At 37.6% G+C, this 21,849-nt stretch overlaps 2 protein-coding genes across 2 annotated transcripts in view; one reads left to right on the top strand and one right to left on the bottom strand.

The window, feature by feature from the left end:
- Window positions 1–4,817, bottom strand: part of LOC108435907 (polycystic kidney disease protein 1-like 2) — a 24,801-nt gene extending 19,984 nt beyond the window's left edge. Inside the window, exons 1-8 of the mRNA XM_017712042.1 lie at window positions 4,807–4,817; window positions 4,106–4,155; window positions 3,736–3,764; window positions 3,579–3,653; window positions 2,087–2,227; window positions 1,905–1,973; window positions 1,759–1,817; window positions 1,611–1,673 (exon numbers count right to left, since the gene is read on the bottom strand). Coding sequence (XP_017567531.1) covers window positions 1,611–1,673; window positions 1,759–1,817; window positions 1,905–1,973; window positions 2,087–2,227; window positions 3,579–3,609 — 363 coding nt within the window. The 5' untranslated portion in view covers window positions 3,610–3,653; window positions 3,736–3,764; window positions 4,106–4,155; window positions 4,807–4,817. The remainder of the gene's footprint in view (window positions 1–1,610; window positions 1,674–1,758; window positions 1,818–1,904; window positions 1,974–2,086; window positions 2,228–3,578; window positions 3,654–3,735; window positions 3,765–4,105; window positions 4,156–4,806) is intronic.
- dhodh (dihydroorotate dehydrogenase) lies at window positions 4,561–21,849 on the top strand. Its single transcript, XM_017712044.2, has 9 exons — window positions 4,561–4,630; window positions 7,676–7,888; window positions 8,545–8,744; window positions 14,189–14,271; window positions 14,601–14,788; window positions 16,798–16,911; window positions 17,020–17,173; window positions 18,156–18,315; window positions 18,425–21,849. The coding sequence occupies exons 1-9, from the start codon at window positions 4,613–4,615 to the stop codon at window positions 18,558–18,560; spliced, it is 1,266 nt and encodes a 421-aa protein (XP_017567533.1). The 5' UTR covers window positions 4,561–4,612; the 3' UTR covers window positions 18,561–21,849.

Below are 21,849 nucleotides of genomic sequence, written 5' to 3'. Positions count from 1 at the left end.
CATCTCTAATACTAGTACTTAAAAAAAAGGAAAAAAAGTAGTGCAAAGAAAAATGTAGAAGCACAAACCATGTATTCATTAACTAAACCAACATGAAAGCAATTGGTTTTCATGTCTAATAAGTAGGATGTTTAAGTGTTGGAAGCTGCCTCTTCAGATGAGCTAATGCTGAAGCTAACACTGGAGCTAACACTGGAACATTATGGTGCTTTTCCACTGCACAGCATGGCTCAACTCAACCTTTAACTTCAACTTTTACTCACTTTTGGTACCAGCTACTTTGTTTTCCACTGCAGATGTAACACCCCCTCATTGTAACTGGTCATCATAGTGACACCATATGAAATTGTCATCATGTCAAGGAGACAAACTTTGTTCAGGAGAGGCTGATATCAGCTGAAAAAAAACAGGAGAGCATGGGAAAAACTACATCAGAGTTCAGATGACGAGGTGGTTCTGGTTGCTCAAAGGTGACACAAGCAGGTACACTAACCTGATGTTAGCATATGTGTTTAGGGGGGTAGAGAAGATTCTTTCCAACCAATCAGTAGCCTGCAGTTTTTTCACATCACCTTTTGGTGTGGATTCTTGTTTGAATCCTCAACAGAGGTGATATCAGAATGAAATCAGTACCAGGTACTAGATTTGCCTAATAGAAAACTGAAAAAGTGAGTAGAGACAGTTGAGTTAACTCTACTTGCCTTTTTTGGTTTTCCACTAGGCAAATCTGGTACCTAGTACTGGGTACTATTTTTGGTACTACCTCTGTTGAGGTTCCAAGCGAGTCGATACCAAAAGGTGACATAAACACACCTAAGACTACAGATAGGTCTGAGAGAATTGCTGAACACATATGCTAACATTAGCTACTAGATGTTGCTTTTTTTGAGCAGCCAGAATAATCTCGGTGTCTGAACTGATGTAGTTTTTCTGAAACTATCAGCATCAGCATCTTCTGAACAAAATTTGTCACCATCACATCACAGCAGTCTCCTTTGGCATTGCTATGATGAGCAGCTACATTGAAGGGGGTATTATATCGAGTCAGGTCAGGCAGGGACCATGCAATAGAAAAGTGGCTTTAGATACTAAGAAAGAAAGAGTTGTAAATTATAATGAAACAATACAAATAATGCCATGAGTATGAGTGCATTAGTCTTTATTAATGTTTTGAAATTGTTTTAATCACAAATACATGCACAGTTTTTAGCAAGTAGTAACCCATATATATCTTAGAGCCAGCATTCTCTTAATAGTTGTGAGTGTGGTCTTGCATTCTCTGTCAAGATTGACTACTTCTTATTTTTTGACCAAAAGCCAAAAAAGGTATAACATTAATACCTCAAAATAAATCCAAAACATATCTTTATCTTTTAGCTTTTTCTCCTCATCTTCTCCTTTTTGAGACATGATTAACCACTCACTTTTTCCCTCATTCTAGCATATTTTAGACAGCATACTGGTAACTTACATTAGCTACCTAAAAGCAGCTACTTATGTTGCTTATTAGGTAGACCCAATTCTGATATTTTCATTGAATGAACATGAATAGTATAAAAAAGAATGAACTGAAGTAACAAATAAATTGAGGGTGCATAGAGATACATCACCTTTCCATCATGTGAAATCTGTACTGGTTGATTTTCCAGTGTGGTCAGTGTTTTCTGAGCAGTCTGAAAAATACACCATGATGTTAATCATGGTACCAACAATTGTCTAATCCATCATGCTATGCAAGAAAAGAAACACCTCACTTACTCCAAGAAGATTATTTATGTTGAGTATTTCAGAAGCCATTTCATTTAAGAGATCACTTACTGTAGAGGGAGAAAGAGTGAGATAAGAGTGCTTGTATATAAAATGTATGACCTATAATCTTCTGTTGTTGTATCATGTTGACTTACTTTGTTGATCCTCCCCTGCACTCCTCCGGTCTCTAGTACTTCCAGAAAAATTTGTTTGTATCTCAAAATCTGTAAGAGTAAAGAATCATAAATCTTTATTTTAATTTATAGAGTTATATATCGGTGTTATATTTGCTATACTGACTCAAAATACAAGTAAGGTATGACTTTTTTTTCTTTACCTAGAGTGCACAGGTAACCAAAGGTCAAATCGCAGTTGGGTGTGGTCACCAGCTGAAAAGGTTCCAGGATCAAATAGGTGCAAAGAAGTGGTTTAACACTATCCTTCTCACTGCTACCTTTAGTCTTACCAGAGGATGAACCTGTACGTTTATCATAACACATATTCAAAACATAGTTACATGCAGAAAATAAATGGTCGCTACATATTTGCATCCAGCTTTCACTGAGGATTTTCTACACCTGTGCAACACAGTTACTGCGGCAGTGTTAAAATAAACAGAAGATCTTACATGTGCACAGTGATTCATGATAGTGGTCAGAATTAAAACCTTCAAAATGATCAGCAATTTGACATCTTCACAATATAGTACATGATTAACCCATTCCTGTCCAAAAAAAATATCTTGGTCTAAAACTATGACAATTTGTCTAGTTGCACCTTGAACTAACATCTAAAAGTACTCATTTATTCATTTATTTTACTTACAATCCAATTTGAATTTTCTCTTGCTTTGTAGAAAGAGAACAAAAGATAATACTTAAAGGGGACATCCACCACTTTTTCAAAAATTCATCATAATTCAATCGTGGCGATGTAAATTAATTAAGTGAGTTTTAATGTTTTGAAATTTAATCTGAATTTGGAGGTGACAGGAACCAGGAGTTGTCATGTCTACAATGCAAATATAGTAATTTTCTTTGCCGTCCAAAATGACTATTGAACCCACACCTGTGTTCTGAGTAAATCCAGAAAAAAGACAAATTTAAGTAATTCTTTTCTATGAAATGCTTTGCATGTATTTATTTTAAACAAACATGTTTGAGTGATCATTTATGAGAAACACAAATCTTGAACCTCAGGCATCAGACAATGCATTCATAGCTATTTCATGTAACTTTCTGTGAGGTAATTTTTTTGGAGCATAGAACTCTGTAGACGTCTATCACCACCACTGTGAACAATTCTGAGTTGTCAAGTTTTTTACAGATCGTTTCACAACAAACAATTGAATGACTTTGTTTACATCTTAACCATTTAATTACGCAGAAATTCACAAAAAATCAATTTCTCCTTTAATATGATGAATACTTGCTTTTTTTTTATTTTATTTGTTCTCAGGCAATTTAGAAAACCAAATGGAATTTAACATTTTATATAAGGACATTAATGGGTTAATCAAGATATCCCTATTCAAGACATTAGACCAAGCCAAGAAGCTAACCCTAATCATTTAATCATTAACTCTTTAAAATCCCAGCCTTATTACATCCTACAGCTTAATATTCAGTAACCACATAGACTACAGTGCATTTTTCTTAGGTTATCAAATTGTATACAATAAAGGTATTGATCTGCCAGCAGGTCCAAAATCTTTTAGTATAGCAGCTTGAAAAAGCTTTTGAAAAAACTTTTTAGAGAGATAGGTACAACAGAGAAAGTTATCCCACCGACTTTAAAATGATAGTGTTACAGTATTCTTTTCTACTCACCACTAAAATTATTATTATTGTACAGTCCCATCAAACCCTCACCGATCCACCAGCCTTTAGATGTAGTCTCAACATCTGCGATCAGATTCAGTAAAAACGCCTTAATTTTGCAGTCTATAAATGTAAGAAGTTGCCCTCTTCGTTGTCTCTCACATGCCTCTCTTGCCTGGGCCCAAGTCTTCGGCTCTGCAGCAAATTCATAGCACACATCCCCAAGAACACATTTGGCCATATGTCTGTAATCATATATTTGGCCCTCAGTGTTATTGTCACAGGAATCAGCAGAAACAAGAGAAAGAAAAGCCCATAAAATCCAGCAGTAAATGCATATCTGCCTTAAGAAAGCCATGGTGGAAGAGTTGAAAAGTAAACTTCACTTCCAGGGAAGACTACAGAGACTGGGAAACAGGCAGTCTCTGTCCATCTTAGGCAAATTTGGCAATGCATTGTGAAAACAGTGAATGTGAGCTAACTTCATTAGGAAAATAACAGCAGACACTCAAACTACATGCAAAGTCTTGACTTACCTTAAAGTTTCATTTCTTGCTTGCTTGGTGTCGGATGTAGCAACGGGAGGCTATGGACAATATTTTGTATTTTTTACCAAATAGTGCAGTAATACAATATGAAGTAAAATGTAAGCGTATTTGACAGGTTCAGTGGCCTACTGTCAAGTGGAAATACAAATCTGTGAACCATGGCTAGCAGGCCTAGCGGGTGAGAAAATAAGGAAGGCTAACACCAAGACTCCCTAATATCTACAGTAGAACTGGTATTTTTTATTCTTATTCTTAAAAAGAACACATCTTACTGTAACACGCTGTAATATATATCATACATATGTAAATATAGCATAGCAATTATAAGGAAAATGACAAACATAAATCTGAAGATATACACATCATTCGCGGGAAGGGTTTCGCTGGGATGATGACGTGTACATCTGCGAAAACTGGCGTGCTCGATATCGCGAGAACTCATGGAGGACGTGAGCCTCGCGGGAAGCGCTTCTAGTGTTTACAACGTGAGTGAGCATGGCGGCGCAGCTGAAGGTAACTTTTAAGAAGTGCTGCATATTTCTTCTATGATTTATTTGCTTCCCCATGTATTTTTTCCCAAATAATGCTAAAATAACAAGCATTCCGCCGTAGCAAAAACATGCCACAGTTGTAACGGTTTAACTGTAGTGCTTTTAACTCCTAATCGGTTTGCTGTGTGTTTCACTCACATGGCAGACAGAAATGCGGAGTCCAAGCGAAGTTTTACCTCTCACAGTCAGACTTTAGGCCTTTTCTCTATTTTTGTTACTCATTTTCTATCTTTTGCCAAAATGTATGTTGTGAGGTAACGTTATAGCTACGACTGAAGGATTTCCTCAGAGCAACACTGCACATGACCTAAATGCCTCAGCTAACTAACTAATCAGCACTTCGCTCTCATTCTGCCCCGTTATCCGCAGTCAGCCATTGATCAGAACCCCACACAAGCCCCTCTGTCTTTTAAAGTGTAAATGCGAAAGCGGTTTGAAAACCTATTTATCTCAGAAGCCTGCATTCCTCAATCCAAGGTGTCAGTAGTTTTAGCTAGAAATGCACCAGCATTTTTTATGTCCATGTCTGCTAAAGCTGATACACGTCTTTCAACGTTGAAATTTGGGATTAAATCCACCTGGATTAGCATTATGGGGAAAAGCAGACATTTTAGTACAGTATTAAGCCAATGTGCCCTAAATGTGAATGATAAACACGTCATCAAATATTATTTTGAAATTTTGTCAAAAACGAATCATCTGTCCAATGCTGGTAATTGTTTTTAGGCAGTAATCTGCTGACACTGAAGTGGTCCTGATATGACACTGATCATCGTGCATCCCCAGTTTTGACACCCAAATTATAAATGTTGCTTCCCTGGTTTGTACAATCCAGATGTATGATCTCTATAGAGATTTCATTTGGTGCAGTATCTCTGGATTTGGTCGACAGTCTGTGAGCCAGAAACTGTTTAACTGAGAGCACTATTACGGACTTGTGAACTTTGGACTTCTGAGAATGAGATGTAAATTATATCCATTTAGATATGCATGGGTTTCAGACTACACTTGAGGCTATAATCACAAGCTGTTGATTGAACACCTTTGAAAATGATTAAAATCAGTCATGGCCGTGGCTGAAAGGCGGTTATTCTGATTGAATCCGTTGGCTCAGAATGACCAAATCAAGCTGCTTGTTATGACAGTAAGCTGTTCAAAAGTAGAAAAGTTTACATTAACATTTGCGGCGATCTGTGCGCCCTGCCAGCTCTGACAGAGGTGTCCCTGAGTTACAGAAGACATGAACTTATGTATGAAGTTTCTGTTTGCTTGCAATAATGATAATTATTATTAAGGGACATCAAATCAGTTCTGGCTTCTGGCGACCATATGGATAGTGATTCTCCAGCATATTCTGTCTTCTGTTGGGTGTAGTATGTTATCCAAACTATGTGGGCAGCCATTTTCTTGTTTTCTTTTTGATAAATAGCTGTTAATCTTGAGTTTTTGAACTGAAGATATATGTTTAAGAATAAAAACAGAAATCGCATCGTGCATGCATGTGAAGTGAAGTTGTGATTCGGCACAACAGCGTCATCTGAAATGACTGTCCACCAGTTTTAGCTACATAATCAAGCTTTGTTCAAGTGTATTGTTCAAAGTCCATATTTATTAAAAAGTCTGTATGTATGTATGTATTTATTTATTTATTTTACCCAAAGTTCTCCCCAGTTTAGTCGTTTCCAATTCCACCCACTAGTTAGGACTCCCTCAATCACACTATACTATCAATGATACTACAAGGGCTAACACAGGCTTCCTCCGAGACCTATGAAACCAGCCACCGCTTCTTTTCGAACTGCCATCACTAGCATCATGCTGAATGATGGGCGAGAGGGGGGACCATCCTACCCACCCAGTGAGAGCAAGGCAAATTGTGCCCTCTTGGACTCCTGGCTATGGATGGCTGTAGCATCACTAGGGATCGAACTCGTGAACTGATGATTGGGCCAGTGCTTAGACGGTTGCATCACTCGGGAGCCCCGAAAGTCTGTATTTATTAAAAAGGTTTAAGTGAATGGGTTTTGGGTGTTTTTGGCAATGTTTGCCTCCCAGCTCCAGCAGTAAACTAAAGAAGTTCACCCTGATGGGGATGGTTGACTACAGTGTGTTCAGCATTATTAAAGTATTTGAAACAAACACTGTACTTCATAGTACCCTGATCTAATGTTCAAGCCACAAGTTAATATGTTAGCCATTATGTGGAGGTTGGCAGTATGACAATATTTAATTGTTATCGTAATAAACAGTGTACTTATCTGAACATATTGCTGATATTGTCAGTACTTAAAGTACACTGATCAACTGCATGTTTCATGATAAAGTAAAATTAGTCATATTTAATTGAATTTAGAGCAGCACTATACATGAAATATTAAATAAAGTTATTGTAAATATAAAGATCTTCAAACTGCACCCTAAAATCTGTAACTACTATCCAAACGGTTAGACTTGAGTATGTCTAAACACAAAATTACATACAATAGAAGTAAGCAAATGACTCGCACGCCAAACAGGGAGGCAAAATAGCCACAAAATGAAAATATATTTTGAAAGACATAACTTTTTTCTTTATGTTCCAGATATAAGTGCTGAAGTGCAAAAGTGAGATAAAAACAAGGCAGCAAATGTTTGTCAATAGACCTTCATCAGTGTAACACACTGATGCTAGACAGTGTCAGAACTAAATGAATACAAGAACACTGTCAAAAGTTTACCCAGTTTAATAAATTTTCGTACCCAGTTTTTGAAATGTGCCAGTACTAGTTCATTGTATGTATCAGATGATTTTTTTGTCATAGTGGCCACCCCTAACATTATGCTACTTTATGATAAATTGTATTTTTACATCTCCAGTAAAAAATGTTATGTCTTTCTGTCTGTTTGTGATCAGATTACTTGAGATGGTTGCTAATATGTGTGAACTGGACCTTTGATGCTGAAGTGGCCATAGAAAGTTTGCTGTACATACTGCCTGATTCATCTAAACAGAGTCTTCTTTACACAGGAGCGGCTGAAGGATGCAGTAAAGATTTTGGGATGTGGCAGTGCTCTGTTCCTGGGTTACCTCACTGTGTCTGGAGATGAACGGTTCTACGCTAGCGCCCTCATGCCTGTCCTGCAGAAGCTGATAGGAGCAGAAACAGCTCATGTGATGGCTGTGCGGCTTCTCAGTCTCGGCCTGGTGCCCAGAAACCGCTACCAGGACCCTGCCTCACTGGTCAGTTAGCAGGATGTTCATCTCTCCATTTACATCTTTTTGTGGATTTTCTGTTCCTCTCAAAATTTGTGCCTTTGGAATATTGATGTAATGTGATCATATTTTTATGCTTAGAAATTGAAAATGTTTATTACTTTATAAAGGTATTACACAGATTTTTCCAAATCATTGAGTGTTTTGAAGAGAGATGGTTACAGAAACATACCATACTTTTGTACACTGATGGTGACCAGAACCAGGGCTCATGTCTATAATTTTATTTACAATCAAAAGTGGTCTGTGAATTTGCATTTGTCCTAATAAGTAATGTCAAATTTGAAAACAGTGGTTAATCCAAAATAGGTGTTCTTTGGGGACTATTTTATCTTACAACAACCTGCACATGCAGTGCCCTCAACAAATATTGGCAGCTATGGGAAAGATGAGCACAATGAGCTGTAAAAAACATTCTTTATTGCTCATCTTTTTTTTATCTTTTATTCAAAGTATTAACAATCAAAGTGTTGACCTTACATTAACAATCATGCCTTAAATGTTCTGCAGTTTGATTCAGCCCAGTCATGTTTCATGCTCTGAAAGCCAGCCCTGCTTAAAGCATGTCTAGGTTTTATGTATAATTTAATTGCAGGTTTGAACCACTGCTTTCGTTTTCCCAGGAGGTGAATGTGATGGGTCAAAGATTTAGAAACCCTGTTGGGATCGCGGCAGGCTTTGACAAGCACGGGGAGGCAGTGGACGCTCTATACCGGTTGGGATTTGGCTTTGTGGAAGTGGGAACAGTCACCCCTAAGCCGCAAGAGGGAAACCCCAAGCCTCGTGTGTTTAGACTTGAAGCTGATCAGGCAGTCATTAACAGGTATGTGCAGTAACTGACCCAAAGCTGTTGGTACAGAATTTATGTTTGAGTAGTTGGCCATATAGCAAAATGATAGTAACGACACTCAACTTCAAAGGGATAGTCTCCTAATTCTGGTCCTTGAGTATGAATGCACTGGATATGTTAGGAGTGCCCTTATTTCAGCACACCTGACTGAGTAAAAAGCCATTCATGAATTTGACATGAGTGCCTTGGTGCATTGGAAGTGTATGGAAAGCACTGGTTTAAAGCAGTCGGCCAGGTGATGTAATCAGTGCAGATGCACAGCCTGAATCTGCAATTTTTGCTTTTAACACAAGTTTAGCAGCTGTACAATTTATTACTTTTTATTTTGGCCAGTCTATGATGCAATTGTTTGATGGAAATAATGCCACTGCTACACGTACACTAAAAGATCGGAGTATAATTAAATATGAACAGCCAGTTGTCTCTTACTTTTACATTTTTTGATTCATGTTATTTAAATAGGCAACTGATGTTTCATTACATTGTGAAAGTATGGGAAATGTGCTGGTGTGTTTCATGTGTTACTCACACAGTAGCATAAAGATTTATAAATTCATAAAGACTTTTTTTGTGTGAAATGTTTTATTCCTTTAAAAGGTTTATGGAGCTAGGCTATGAAATTGGACAATCATAGAAAAAATGTGACTATTAATAAAACTTTTTTTTTTCTATTTAATTTTAGTGGAAAAATTGTTCATCTATATCTGAAATGTTGCAAAAATCTATATGCAAACTTTTTATTTCTGGACAAAAGCTACATTTAGGCATTAATGTAGTGTCATGTGAGAGAGATATCGAGAAAAGGCTACAGCTTTTCTAAATGGAAAATCTTCAAACAGCTTTGAATGGCAGAGAAACATGAGCTCTCCACTAAGTGTTCAGATGGGAAAATAATGATAAAATAAAAGCACAGGATGCAGTAGGAAATTAGGGATGGTAACGTCAGACAAAACTTTTCAATAAACAAGAACTTCTGCAAAAAACATATGACGGTGTAAATAATTTTTATCGCTAAAAGTCAGTTTAATGGAAATAAGATGACATGGCTTTTGGCCAATTGTATTGTAAAGAGTTCAAGATCAGTGCATTCCTAGTGATATACCAAGTTGAGCTATTGCGATTAGATCCAAACCAGTATGAAAATAGTGTGGTTGACACTGATACTGATTTTAAGGGGTTAAAAATCATCCAGTATAATTTTATATGTACTTTATAATTCATTTTATTGACATATGAATGTTTATTCCACAATTTTCTAACTTCTTAAAATACAATTACTTAAAATTGAAATGATAATAAATTGTAGCACTATGGGTAGATCCATGCCTAAGCTTTTGCAGTTTTGTTTTTCTGTTAGTTGTCTTTTATTTTTCATTAGTTCTCTCTATTTGTATTATAACATTATTCTAAAGCTTTGATTTGGATACATTTTACATGTTTTACTATTATATGATCTATGATGATGTTTTGTGTTCAGCCTTTATTGCTGTGGTGGAGGTAAACAGGGCATGACTCTTAATGGTGATTTAACCATCAGTTGTCCTGCCCGGGTTACAGCAACACTCTTCTAGTCCTTTGAGGGTTCTTTAGTAAAGACAATGGTTCTTCATAGAACCCTGAACACTCAAAGAATCATTTGCATGCAAGGGTTTTGCTGTTGTTACATGCTTGAAATTGTAATAATAGCAGAACCCTTTTTGGTGCTATATAGAGAACTGTTTTCAAAAAGATGCTACATGGAACCATATACATCTCCATCTGTCTGAAGAGCCATTTTACCATGCAAAGAACCATTAAAGCCTCCAAATGGTTAAGAACCCTTGAAGAACTATGTCTTCCTTGTATCTTTTGAACCTTAATTGCGCAGATGGGGCACCAAAGACAAGCATGTTGTTTCTGAATGTAAAGTTGTAGTATATAGTGTTGGCATTAGCCTACCTAATAGATCCCATGTTTGTCTGATGAAGCTCAGCGCTGTAGTGAAATAACATTGTACAATGAGTGCAATCAGTGTCCACTATACTCATAAGCCAAATGAGTGGACAACATTATGTAAATGAGATGCGAGCTGTTTGAATAGTTGTACAGCTTGTGTAGAAACTGGCCTGTCAGGATTACTAATGTCTGTTTCAGACACGTCCTGCACCTTCAATAGGAAATAAATAGCAAAATATGTCGCTATATGGCTGTAGCCTGTATGGCTTGTATTAAAATTCACAGCTGTGAATGAGTTTGATTCTCGCTACATGCCCTTATCAGCCAATAAAGCGAGTTCTGTCTGGGCTTTTTTAAAATATGGTCTTTCTCCATGTGGAAGTAGTTGAGCGCTCGGGGTGAATGCTAAAGGTTTTGAATGGCAAATTCTCCCTTGGATACGCATCTTGCATAGCATTTGAAAGTTGCCCTCTCACATGTGCAATAAGCACCTTTCTGTCTCAGTGTAGTTTCTCATTTATGATACCATTTAAAAGTCAGAGACCACCTTTCATTTATTTCCTTTTGGGTAGAGAAACAGCTATAATTGTTCATATTTTTTCAGCATCTGGGGAAAAAAGCAGTGAACATATATTTAACTACAGAAAAGCATCAACAACTAAATATACATTAATACATTTTTACAGCTTCTATTTTTTTGGAGACCTTAGTTGAACTCGATACAAACGTATTTTTCCACAGCTCCAAAGTTCAGTCTTAGAAGTTGGTTGCATTTTCTGCTTTTCGCAATCCAAATAATAACAAACACATTCAGTTATGTTGAAATGTTGAACAGCAGCTTCTTTGTTTAATTTCTTTTGCTTTGTTGCTAATTTCTTTTCTCACTAAGGACTTCTTGACCACTACACATCCTTTCAGATTCATAGTGCTGAGTTGTCATCTCATAGTGGTCAGCTGGACAGAAACACCTGTGTTTTGTTTCAGATCTGAAGCAAGAATGGAGCTTCATTTTCTCTTCTTTCTCAAGCATGAAAGCTCACGGTGACTGTTTAGATGGACAGACGGCTGTCTGCATCTTCGTTTTTAGACGACTTTTTTAACTCTACAGACTTAGAAATGCTGGTTCTTCAAGGGTGCTTAAGTAAAGAAAATCATTCTATAGGGTGGGCCATTTATTTGGATACACCCAAATAAAATGGGAATGGTTGGTGATATTAACTTCCTGTTTGTGGCACATTAGTATACGGGAGGGGGAAAACTTTTCAAGATGGGTGGTGACCATGCTGGCCATTTTGAAGTCGGCCATTTTGGATCCAACTTTAGTTTTTTCAATGGGAAGAGGGTTGTGTGACACATCAAGCTTATTGAGAATTTCACAAGAAAAACATTGGTGTGCTTGGTTTTAACGTAACTTTATTCTTTCATGAGTTATTTACAAGTTTCTGACCAGTTATAAAATGTGTTCAAAGTGCTGCCCATTGTGTTGGATTGTCAATGCAACCCTCTTCTCCCACTCTTCACACACTGATAGCAAGACTGCAGAAGAAATGCTAGCACAGGCTTCCAGTATCCGTAGTTTCAGGTGCTGCACATCTCGTATCTTCACATAAATAACTCATGAAAGAATAACGTTACGTTAAAACCAAGCACACCATTGTTTTTCTTGTGAAATTCTCAATAAACTTGATGTGTCACACGACCCTCTTCCCATTGTAAAAACTAAAGTTGGCCGCCATGGTCACCACCCATCTTGAAAAGTTTCCCCCTCCCATAAACTAATGTGCCACAAACAGGAACTTAATATCACCAACCATTCCCATTTTATTGGGTGTATCCATATAAATGGCCCACCTTGTATATAGAATCATGGACATTTAAAGAATCCTTTGCATGATAGTGTTTATTTGCATTATGAAATGGTTCTTCATATTGGTGGACAATGTCTTATAGATGGTGCTACATAGAACCTTTTTGAAAAAGTACCACAAAAGGTCCTTCTATTTATACAAGCTTGACATCGTAACAATAGAAGAACTTTTTAAATTGCTATATAGAACCCTTTTCAAAAAAACCTTTATTCATGCAATGGCTTCTTTGAGTGTTCATTGTTCTATACAAAACCATTTTCTTTACTAAAGAACCCTTGAAGAACCATCTTTTTTTAAGTGTTTTTTTCCCCTGTATTATTTTTCAGGAGATTAGATATGAGACAGTCCACTTGCATAAGGAAGGCAATTAAAGGATGCGAAGGAAATTAAGTGATAAAACAGGAGTTTACAAAAATAGTTCTAAAAGAAACGTTCAAAGATGTAGAGCAAATGGGGGCTCCTAACAACTGTGCCTGACCTGGTAGACCACCAGTCCTGTCACTATAAGATAAACAGCACTGAAAGCTTTCCTCTTTGGGAGGGCCAAATCTGACTTTTTTTCTTAGGTTGTCACAGTGTCTTTTAAATGTGTCCTATATGCGACATTAGTCTGAACAGGTCACGCTCCAATCTGACCTATATGCGCAAAAGAACAGTGCTTCACGTGGCTCATCCAGGTGTAAACAATTAAAAAGCAATCAACAGTAACAGCGCTCCTGCAGATTTCAGTTTCATCTTCTCCAGCCTTACAGCTAAAAATGATGTTGTGATGCTCGAAAGCTGGGCTCATCGCACCGAATGCACTCAAGCTCCCTGTAAAAAGGGCCTGTTTTTTGGCCATGGTCACTTCTTTGGTTTGCGTCCTTGTTTCTTTAAACTTTTTGATGCTGCAGCTTCGTTCTCTTGTGACCACATTTGGTCATTACTTTGAACATGGAATAATTAGAAGTGTCTTCTGTTTTAGTTTGTTCAGAAACATCACTGTTGGAAGACTGAGCAGTGTGAAATTATGACGCATTTAGAGGTGAGAGCTGTTCGGACAGAAGCCACATTTCCGCATATAAGATATGTAACAGATTTTAATGCCACATGTGAAAGTGGCCAAAACCCAAAACTGAAACGGTCAGGTATAGTTTTCAGACAGTCACATCTGTGTCACATAGTAAGAAAAAGATCAAAATTGGGCCATTTCTATCTGCAGTGTGAACAAAGCCTTTCACAGCAATCAAAATACTGTCATGCGTTCATATTAAAAAGAAAGACGTCTTACAGACCCTTATATGCTCCTAAAACAAACACAATGGAAAACATGCTGGAATACAGCCCGAGAGAAACGTGAGCTGTGCTGAGTCAGACATGAGATAAAAGAGATAAAAGACTGTGTTTATTACTTATCCTGCTGTTCATAGATGTATATGTTTACCGTGTGGGAGATGTGCTTCCATACATTCAGAGGAATATAGTCAATGAATGAGAAATTAACACAGTAAGGGCAAACAAGGTTTATGCTGTGTTTATCTTCGTCTGTATATTCCTATGCTAATGTTGATCTTTGTCGATTGTTAAATTAATGTCGGTGACAAAACTGGCTGTGTGTGTGTGTGTGTGTTTCAGATACGGGTTTAACAGTTGTGGCCTGTTAGCCGTTCAGGAGAGATTAAAAGCCAGAGCATGTGTTCAGTCGGAACTCACAAGAGGTAAACCTGAGAACATTTTACATCCTCCTGCCTCGCCCGTGTTAATAGCTGTCCTTGGCTTGTGTTAGAAGACATTACAATCAAGGATGCTTATCTGCTGTAAACACTGTGAGCATCAACTTGGAATGGAGCCACTTAGCATCTTCTTCATCTCTCCAGTTAAATGAGAATCATTCTGGAGCAGCCTGAGAAAAACAAGCTTGCTCCTCAGTCGCTACTGCACACCTGCTATTATTCGTTCACTTTGCGTTTTTTTCATAGTCATTTGAATGAGCGTCTGTAGTGCTTACAGCTGCGACTCCTCTAATGGCGCTATTGTGCTCTCTCAGCAGGCACACCTCTTGGTATCAACCTAGGTAAAAACAAGCTGTCCACTGACGCAGCAGCTGATTACCTGGAGGGCGTGCGGACTCTCGGCCCCCTCGCTGATTACCTGGTGGTGAATGTTAGCAGCCCCAACACTCCTGGCCTCCGAAACTTGCAGGGCAAAGAAGAACTGCGCCATCTTCTGGAGAAGGTAGAGCTGAGTCCAGCTACTGAGTACCAAAACACAGCTACCTACTACTTATTGTGTAGCTGCTGGCGGTGGTTTTATTTGTTTCCTGTCACTTAATGTTTTGCAGCATTTTGTTCCACTTTCTTGTGATGTAACTGGACAGCTGTAGTTGGACTTGCTGTGTCTGGCATGTAGAAGTGCCTTAGGGGTGTTTTGTGAAGTATTGTCTTGTACAGAGGATAGTTTGATGCATTGATTTTTGGGAATGTTAGAATCGATTGAACTCATTGTGTCAGAAAACTCTTATTTATTTATTTAATTTCAGTCTAAAAGGCCATTAAGCCATTCATTTATCAGTATCAGAAAAAGCAGGAAACATACATTTATCATTAAATTATACTAAAGTATAATATCACAATCAGTATTAAATTTTTTCCGTTCTTTATTTTTGTGCACCTACTGCCACTTTAACTCTTCCAGTCTTAAAACCTGTGGTTTACAGCTGTGGCCTTCCAAAGCTGCTCCAAAAGGTGTCAGGAGGCCAAAACAAAAAAGAGTAAAAGAAATAAACAAAATGGGTCTCCTTAAGTTTAAGTTTAAGTGATACTGTTTTGATCCCACAACTGGGGAAATTCCATCTCCGCATTTAACCCATCCATGCAAGTGAAACACCACATACACACTAGTGAACACACACACTAGGGGGCAGTGAGCACACTTGCCCGGAGCGGTGGGCAGCCCTATCCACGGCGCCCGGGGAGCAATTGGGGGTTAGGTGTCTTGCTCAAGGACTCGTGCTGGGGATTGAACCGGCAACCTTCCGGTCACAGGGCCAGATCCCTAACCTCCAGCCCACGACTGCCCCAATGTGTGTTAAATGTGTTACTTAAATGTGTTACTCATGTGTTAAATCAGTGCAACACATGATAAACCTCCAAAAACTCCATCAGATAAACAGTACTTAAAGCTTTCGTTTTTGAGAGAGAGGAGAAAATCAGACTTTACTCTCTTCTTCAGATCTGAAAACTTCCACAGGTGTTTCTGTCCATCCATCCACTGTGAGAAGACGACTCAACGCTATGAGTCTGAATGGATGTGTAGCTGATAAGCTCTTACTGAGAAAGTGAAATGGACCAAACAAAAGAAAAGTTGCACTAGAACACCAAACTGAACATCTGAGATGTGGAGTAAGGTTTGCTGATGAGTCTAAATGTGTAACTATCATTACTTGAATGGTGAGAATCAGAAAATGCAGCCAAGTTCTAAGACTGAACTTTGGAGGTGTGGAAAAATATCCTTGCAAATTTCTCTGAAAAACTGAAAGCAAGTCACCCTAAAAGAATGGAATGAAAGCAAAGAGTGGACTGAAAAATCTGGTATGATATTTAGTTGTTAAGGCTTTTGTGTAATTTTCTATTAAATATGTTTTTTTCCTGATACAAAAATTTAATATTGCACAGTAATATAAGTGAATTTAATAATATTTAATACCTGTGTAAATAAAGTACTTTATTTAAAAATAAAAAACAGAAAACATAAATATATTTAAACATATTGCTGTTGTTGGAAGAAAACCTCTCCGTTTTTGACGTTTTTCATTCTTTGACATTTGAAAATGTCTGATACCCTTTTCATTGTATGTAAATTTCATGATGAATGGACTAAAAGAAATGGGGGGGGGGTGGTCTGGTTCCATTGACTTACATTACAAGTAAAGTATGTTTTTTCCTTCTCCTATTAAGTTATCATTTTGGAGGTTTTCTTCTGACAACGGCAATATATGTTATGTAATCGTATATGTTAAATATATTTGTTTGTTTTTTTCCATTGACACTGTAAAATGAAAAACGTATACATTATTAAAATCAAATAAATTAGTGCTCTTTTGCACTTTTGCAGACCTGTAAGTGATTATAATGGTATTCAGTGAAATCTAAATCAAGTAATTTGCTAAATATTTACTAATTTTTGAGCATAATATAATTATGGGGTTAGAGAATTACACCTGTAGCGTGTATGTGTGTACACAGGTACTGAAAGAGCGCGACTCTCTGAAAGGGACGAACCGGCCGCCAGTGATGGTGAAGATTGCTCCTGATCTTTCGCAGCAGGACAAACAGGACATTGCTGAGGTCATCACAGAGGTCAGTTAGAGAAATATACATTTATATTGAGAAAATGCATGTATGGATAGAAAAATCCATTGGGACAGAGTCAGTACCTTTGTTGACTGGTGTGCTCTTTCTTGTTAGCTTGGCTTGGATGGCTTAATAGTCTCCAACACCACTGTGTCCAGACCTGAGACCCTGCAGGACCCCAAAAAGAATGAGACTGGCGGGCTCAGTGGTCAGCCTCTCAAAGAGCTGTCTACTTGCATGGTGTGGGAGATGTATACCTTGACGAAAGGTAAAAACCAATACATGGTTGGGGACGATCTATAAGAATGAGATCAATGACTTTAATCAAATGTGAATGAATATTTATGAATTTGTCAGGCACATGACTAAGTAATAAACGGTATTAACAGAACTGGAAATGAGCCACAGTTAGCAAAAAGGCTATTTTTTCTGTTTTATTTTTAAAAAATTTATTCCTGGCTAGATGTTAAAAGGCAACTTTAAGAAGCTTAAACTAAAAATACAAAATTAAACAAAGTTTAAATCTTGAAAGTACCATTTAAAAGGCAGTGCAGTTGTTGTGTTATTGGGTGGCATTTGGAAATCTGAATGAACTGAAGAGCCCAGTTTACTAGCCTAATTATTTTTATTTTATTATCTCATAGCAACTTTCCCTGATGTCTATTTGGTTGGTTAAATTCTTTACAACTTACACTATAGAACCAAGTTAAAAGGGAACCCCCCAGTTTTATGCATAATTCAGTCATTGGGATGTAAACAGAGTCATTCAGAGTTTTGGTGTGAAGAATTTCATTGTAGAGAAACTTACTGACTCACACTATTACCAGTGGTAGTGAAAGGAACCAGGAGTCGCAGTGTCTACAGCAAAAATATAGCCTTTACACTGACCATCCAAAATGACCAGTGAACATTTATGTGTCTTCTGAGTTTTATATGTAATGTTGATAATGATATAATAGTGTGAAATCTGAAAAAATAAGATTTCTTACTGGGTACTACAACACGCTGCACGTACCTTTCTGCCATGAATGGAATATAATGATCTCATTAGTATCATTTTCTCAGGCCCCAGACAGTGTATTTGTTCCTATCTCAACTGACTGCAGTGAACGTTTGAGAGTCAATACATATCAGTAATTGAATTTTGGAGAAATTTTGAAAGTGTTGAAATTTCTCTAAACTAGCCCAGTTCTAATAGTGTTTAAGGCTTAAGTGAATTAAAGTAAGCCACTTTTTTTGTGTATTTACAGGGAAGGTGCCCATTATTGGAGTGGGTGGAGTAGCCAGTGGTCAGGATGCCCTGGATAAGATCCGTGCCGGAGCCTCACTAGTTCAACTCTACACAGCGCTGGTGTACCAGGGGCCTCCTGTCGTCAACAAGATCAAAAGGGAACTACATGAGCTTTTAATGTGAGTTAAGACTTGTCAAAAAATGACCTTGTTTATTAGTTATTGTTGAATGAGTTGAATGACAACGTTATGGAGTAGATATTAAGTATTGCATGTTGTTTTTTTGCAGGGAGCAAGGATTCACTAGTGTATCAGAAGCAGTGGGTGCTGACCACAGAACTTCTGAAGGTGCGACACTATTGCGTGATCCTCAGAAGGACTGTGCTCATCACAAGGCCAAATCTGCAGCAGTTTCAGTGAGCTAGGCCCTAGAGCACAGCCCAGTTGTCATGCAATTACTTGGACCCTGAGAGCAGCCCAGGCTACAGCAAAGTGAAGGGTCCAAATCAGACTTATTTTTCTCCTTGAGGCGGTCAGATTTGCGGGTTTAGCCGAGCGTTTGTGGTCCTAGGCAGACATGACTCCATCAGTGATTTAACTGGCTCTAAATCAGAACTGATAAGTTCTGGGTAGAGGCGATTGATCGCTGCATGGACTTCAAGGAAAACATCAGCTTCATATCTGATGTGGAGGGAAAAATGTTTTGATCTAATGTGACTGGCTGTCTAAACAAAGCCTCCCTGTGAGTTTAAGTATCATGGTTCAGGAATCACAGTAGAACACATGAACAGAGAGGAGGATCAACAGGATTAAGGGGCAGTTTCATGAAGATGGACCATCTTTTGTAATCAAGTTTTGCCTTGTCTGTTAGCATTTAATAATAATTATGAATAATGTAAGGGTGATGTTCTCTCCTTTATTTTTGTTTTCTGTTGTCACCATCAAGATGTCGAAGGATTCCCCACATATTTCTAAATGAAAAATTAATAATTAATTTATTAATAATACTAGCGTAACATAGGCCTGTGCCTGGTGACGGTTAATGGAGTACAGTAAAAGCTCTTTAAGTGCCGGGTTGAAGAACTGTCTGTATCGTTCAACAATCATACAAAAGTTTTTAACACCCCTGATCAAATTATATGTTTTGTAGATTTTCTAGTTGGAGTTGCTAATTAATGCACTACTTCTGTTTATTTGCTGAGTTCAATGAACGAAACATGAATTGAACCTAAAATCTAAAATTGTTATAACTTTTGCACAGACCACAATTTTTTTTTCCAGAATGTTCATTTCAGCAAATAAACAGTAATTGTGCAATAAAATGGGCAGAAGTGTGCTCTCTGTAAAGTATGTGTTAACTTCTTTTCACAAATCTACAAAACATGTAATTTGATCAGGGGCGCCCAAACTTTTGTATAAGACTGTGTTTCATGCAAATCATAGCAAGACACTAGAATTCCCACACATTAATATAACAGAACTTTTAAACATGGTAGATGATGAGATCCTACAGTAATACCATCATTTTTGCACCTAACATACAGTAGAAGGCAAAAGTTTGCACACCCCTTGTAAAATGATTTGTTTATTTTTCTAAGTGAAAATATGTTAACTTCCTCCACAGAGGCAACACTTCTCAGTGCTTTTTAGTTCAGAACGGTTTTAAAATTAAGAAAAAGTGTTGCAATTATTATTATTATTATTCATTCCAATTCCAAATTGAGGTACCAAAAATTCACAGATCTTATTATGGCAACAAATGCTTGGGTATGTATGCACATGCATAAGCTATCTGAAAACTTTATCACGATTCTCTTGGGCACTGATTATGCACTCTTGTCTCCATGTTGACTGTGATCTATAGCAGTACATAGAAATGTATTCAGACAAACTCATTTGCATAGAGCAATAATGAATCTGTGTACTTTAAAGAATGTGGCCGTGCCATTATGTAATCTAATTTTCACAAATCTCTCATGCCAACTCTATTATGATGAAAGTCTCCCTACAGACTTGCTTACGCAGATCTGGAAGCAATTTCCACATTTTTTTTCCTTCTCTTTTTCCACTGCGTCATTGGTCTTTTACCAACTGAGAAGATTGTATAATTTTTAAGATTTCATGCTGTCAGTTTTGTGAGGGAGGAAGACAGCCTCCCAACCCATTTCCTGGGCTTTTCACAAATAGCCCACAGTCACTTCAGCGGGCATTTTTCTGAAGGATGCCACATTGTCAGTTTATGCCTTTCTGAGTCCTGCTATATTCATTCTCTGGACTGGACTGGACTGGTGGACCCAGGGTTCTGGCTGGGTTGGTTGGTCCCATGGCAAAGCCCATGGAAAGTTAAAGTGGTCACAGAAGCAGTAACATCAAACGCCTCTTTGTGCAGACGGTGATGGTGAGGAACATATGAGCATTTCACAGGTGGACAGAGGCCATTATAATGATGTGTGTATGCTGGCCTGTGGTTGGCCATTTGTTACACAGTTGCTTATGTTAGGGTTACATAAGAATAAAGGCGATGCCCTCAGGAGATTACTGTTCAGTGTTTTATGAACTGTTTACTACAGTGTGCTATAACCTTTCTTGTGATGTCATGGTGATGCTGCATGTTGGATTGCTGGAATATGCAGTTTATGCATTTATCTAACTCTTGGATCAGTTATTAGTCAAGACTTTTTATTCAGTAACTACTGTGAAACTAATGTTTGTTATGAGGAACAATTAAAATCTGGGCCTGCAAACTAATGCTTAAGGTTTAAAGGAATGGCCAAAAAAAAAAATGTTTGATTTATGAACTCAACCCCCAATGTAGTCAGTCTGCCAAGATATGTTTGGTGTTTTTGTTTCTGTAGTTTTGCCATGGAGCTATGAGGCCAATGTTGCTAGTAATGTAAGCTTAAATTTGAACAATAATTGAAAGTATGGAACAAATCAAGCATCACGATGGCTGCTTGTTATCCGTACACAATACTTTTGTACATTTTTATAGATAACAGTGTGTCACAAAGTGTATTTGAAATTTGACTTGAAAATTGACCCTGAAATCTGGCCAAAGTGAAACTTCTACAATCTTCTGTAAGCATATCTACTTGCCTCCTACAGTGGTCTCCCCTAGTGGTTTCTATAGTCTGAGATTTTCAGGTTTAAAACTAATCCTTAGGAGCTTTTAAAAAGATACAGTTGCATTGAAGTGAGTTTTTTGGGGATGTCTGAAATATATAGTTTTTTCACTAGCTGTCGAAGCTAATATTACTGCATAGAAGCCGAATATCTTCTATTTGACTTCAGTTTGACTTCTTGGGGAGGACAAGCTAAAGGATGAGGTTAGCAAAGCCAGCTAGGCTTAGTTGAGTTTGGCTTATTTTTTGGCTAAAATGGTAAACAAAAAATAGTCTCGGCAGCCCATCTTGTGCTAAATAAATAGAATTGCTGTTTTCTTTTCAACTGTGTTACTGTATTTATTAGCCTATAGATCTAGGCTAGGCTAACAATCAGGATTGGGTGACATCTCAGGGATTTCATGATGTATTTGTGTAATGCATGCTGGGTATTGTAGTGAGAGATCATTGATGAAAAAACACAAAAATGGTATAAAATCATGATTGGTTATCTGTATGATTTAGACATGCAATTTGCACAATGATAATTGGTGTACATAATCTTCTAGTACTTTCATATTTGCACAAAACTAAAAACAGTAAGCTTCAGACA

This window comes from Pygocentrus nattereri, chromosome 15 (assembly GCF_015220715.1).
Source record: "Pygocentrus nattereri isolate fPygNat1 chromosome 15, fPygNat1.pri, whole genome shotgun sequence".
Taxonomy (NCBI): domain Eukaryota; kingdom Metazoa; phylum Chordata; class Actinopteri; order Characiformes; family Serrasalmidae; genus Pygocentrus; species Pygocentrus nattereri.
This window is presented reverse-complemented; position numbering and strand designations above follow the sequence as displayed.

What these genes read in the sequence shown, in the direction of transcription:
- dhodh (XM_017712044.2), top strand. An exon ending in TGCGCCATCTTCTGGAGAAG is followed by an intron (nt 14,789 to 16,797) that starts GTAGAGCTGAGT and finishes GTGTGTACACAG; the next exon opens with GTACTGAAAGAGCGCGACTC. An exon ending in TTGCTGAGGTCATCACAGAG is followed by an intron (nt 16,912 to 17,019) that starts GTCAGTTAGAGA and finishes CTTTCTTGTTAG; the next exon opens with CTTGGCTTGGATGGCTTAAT.